This window comes from Limulus polyphemus, unplaced genomic scaffold (assembly GCF_000517525.1).
Source record: "Limulus polyphemus unplaced genomic scaffold, Limulus_polyphemus-2.1.2 Scaffold1444, whole genome shotgun sequence".
NCBI classification, from domain to species: domain Eukaryota; kingdom Metazoa; phylum Arthropoda; class Merostomata; order Xiphosura; family Limulidae; genus Limulus; species Limulus polyphemus.
The window spans coordinates 215,819-218,989 of record NW_013667054.1 but is presented as its reverse complement, the minus strand read 5'-3'; the positions used below and the strand labels follow the sequence as shown (position 1 = coordinate 218,989).

Below are 3,171 nucleotides of genomic sequence, written 5' to 3'. Positions count from 1 at the left end.
GCATGTCACAGTACTTAAGTCAACCACAATATCCCCTATATTAGAGAAGATAATTTGGGGTAGAATAAAAGAACATCCCCAAGGAAGCCCAATGCTTGTGGAAGCATCTGGACCAATCTAGGCCAGCAAAAGTAGTACCCATAACAGTGGCTAATTTCTATAAATATGAGCAGACACTTAAGGAAGGGGTATTGTTTGGTGTGTGCCAGGAGGTAAAGCCAGTGAATGTTAAGACAAGAAATACAACCATAAAGAAAGGACATCCTCTCCCAGAACATTTAACTGACCTCTATAAGAAGAGCATAATCCATTTGTCATCATCACAGGCTCTTCACGTAAGGGAACTCTTGGCAAATTATGCAGACGTCTTTTCAAAAGGAGATCATGACCTTGGCTGAACAGACCTTGTGGTGCACAGAATAAACACAGGCAATCACTGTCCAATAAAGATACCTCCAAGGAGAATAGCTCCGGCAAAGCTACAAGAGATGGAGAAGGTCATGGATGGCCTAATTAAGGAAGAGATATTTGAGAAATCAGATAGTCCCTGGACAGCTCCCGTCGTGTTAGTCCAGAAGAAAGATGGGACCCAACGTTGCTGTGTGGACTTCAGGGCTCTTAACATTATAACCAAAATAGACTCATACCCACTGCCAAGAATTGATGATACACTTGATACCCTAAGTGGAGCCAGGTGGTTTTCAACTCTGGACTTAAAGTCGGGTTTCCATCAAGTGAAAATGGCTGAAGCAGATAAACTTAAGACTGCATTTGGTTATGGCCAAGGTCTTTGGCAATTGGTACACTAGGGCTATCCTCCATTGTAGGCCTTCCAGTACTCTTTCCATCAGCCTCTCAAATGTTGCTGGAGCATTGCTAAGCCCGAATGGCATCACACAGTTGGATGATGTCATAGTGTTTGCAACAACGTTTGATGAGGAAATGTCCCGGCTAGAGAAAGTATTCAAGCATTTGAAAGCAGCAAACCTCAAACTCCATCCTAAGAAATGCCACTTGTTCCAGAAAGAGATGCTTTACTTGGGTCACATTGTAAGTGAGCATGGTGTGTGAACTGATCCTGACAAGGTGAAAGCAGTGCATGAGTGGCCAACACCAGATAATGTGGGAGAGTTAAGAAGTTTCTTGGGACTCTGTACTTATTACCGGAAGTTTGTGAAGGACATTGCAACTGTAGCTGCTCCACTACATGATTTGAAGAAAAAAGGCCAGAAGTTCGAATGGACAGTTTCTTGCCAGCATGCTTTCAAGACATTGAAAGAAAAATTGGCCTCAGCTCCACTGTTAAAGCTTCCAAATCCCTCACTGCCATACATACTGGATTGTGATGTTAGTAATGTCGGAATTGGAGTGCTGTATACAATGTACAGCATGCAAAAATTCCATGTTTAAAGCAGCCACAGTCAAAGGATTAAAAAGTTAAAGCAAACATTAACACTTAATCAGTGATAAATAGGTGAAAGGTCTTTGTCAATGTATACTATAAACTGACAAATTTCACAATGCATAAACTATTGAGAAAGTTGGACATTTGATAAACAAAAAGGAAAACTTCACATGCAAGGAACTTGGAGTGCAAAAGCTACAATGCTATACACATAGCACTCGGTCATGTTAATAAGTATTTCAGAGGTTTTTAATGATACATTTTGATTACTGGTTGTTTTGTTTTTGAAAAATATGTAGTTGTTTTAGTATTTTCTATAAGAAATATGATGTTTACCTTTATATAGGGAGACCTTGCCAAGAAAAAGATCTATCCAACATTGTGGTAAGTTTAATTGTTTTGCAAAGTTTAAGTATGAGTAAATAATATATCAATAACATTCAGATATTTACTTTAGACTCTATAAGACAAGTAAATACCATATTTGAAGTAAAAGGTTATGGACTGTGATCTAGTAGAACTGATTAACTTATTAGAATTAATCAACTGATAGGTGTAAACAAATACATGTATATGATATATTTTGAGTATTTTAAAACAACAAATAAGATAAGTTAATATAATGGGAAGCTTTGCTTTGACACATACATAACTTCAAGAACATTTTCAAGTGTGTGTGTGTCTGTGATTTTATATAAAATATATTCATGTAGTGAGGGACAATTTAGTATTAATAGAAATACCTCTTCACAACAGTCAGAGTAAAATAGGTAAAGATAACCAGCTTAGTTGTACTCATATATTACAATGTTGTTAAAATATTGAGTGAAAATTCATTCTTGATAGTAGTTCTTTGCACTTCTACAATAGAAGTACTATTAATAATGTCCAACTTTTCACAAATTTTGTTTAGTTGAATAATAACACTGTCTGTACAATATTTAACCTTGCATTCTTGAACATTAGAATTTTATACTTTATAACTATTAAATAGCATATTAAGATAATTTGAAATCTGCATGCAAAAATTTTTTAAACGATTGTAATAATCACATGTTTTAATCTGTACACTAAATTTGTTTTATTTTATAAGGTCACTCTATCGAGATGGTCTGATTCCAAAGAAAACAATTTTTGTAGGTTATGCACGTTCCAAGCTAACTGTTCATGACATCAGGAATAAATCTGAGCCTTATTTAAAGGTAATTTCTATTTGATAGTGGGAAATCATCATGACTTAATTATTTTTCAACGTTAAATTTATTCATGTGTTCATATCATCTTTGAGATTAAAGTGAAATTTTCCTGTGTTAATTGGTTTAATTTTGTCTTGCACAACTTTTTTGTAAAAAAAGTCATTTTTGCAGAATGATTTGCTTTTCATTATAATAATGTGTTTTAGTGGGTGCTCAATTTATTTAAGATAAAGGAAAAATTAACAAGTAGTTTAGTATGCAGTACATTATTTTGTATTTCTTAAAGGTAAGAGATGAAGAAAAAGAAAAGGTCAATGCTTTCTTTAAAATGAACCACTATGTTAGTGGTTCATATGATATGCCAGAAGATTTTCTTCAGTTGAATCAGGAAATCTGTAAATATGAAATGGGTAGTCACTGTAACAGACTGTTCTACCTTGCTTTACCACCAAATGTCTTTGAGTCATCAACCACTAACATAAGAAATCACTGTATGGCCAGCAAGTGAGTTATAACCACAAAACATTCTACTTAAAAGAAAAGTTCTTATTGAGGTGTTGTAAGTGTGTA

General features: G+C 34.7%; 1 protein-coding gene across 2 annotated transcripts in view; it reads left to right on the top strand.

Annotated features, from left to right (window-relative positions):
* Nucleotides 1-3,171, top strand: part of LOC106463601 (glucose-6-phosphate 1-dehydrogenase-like) — a 19,681-nt gene that overhangs the window by 9,219 nt on the left and 7,291 nt on the right. For both annotated transcript variants that reach the window (XM_013923648.2, XM_022391140.1), the window contains exons 2-4: nucleotides 1,752-1,789; nucleotides 2,499-2,607; nucleotides 2,888-3,105. In XM_013923648.2, the coding sequence (XP_013779102.1) occupies nucleotides 1,752-1,789; nucleotides 2,499-2,607; nucleotides 2,888-3,105 (365 nt within the window). The remainder of the gene's footprint in view (nucleotides 1-1,751; nucleotides 1,790-2,498; nucleotides 2,608-2,887; nucleotides 3,106-3,171) is intronic.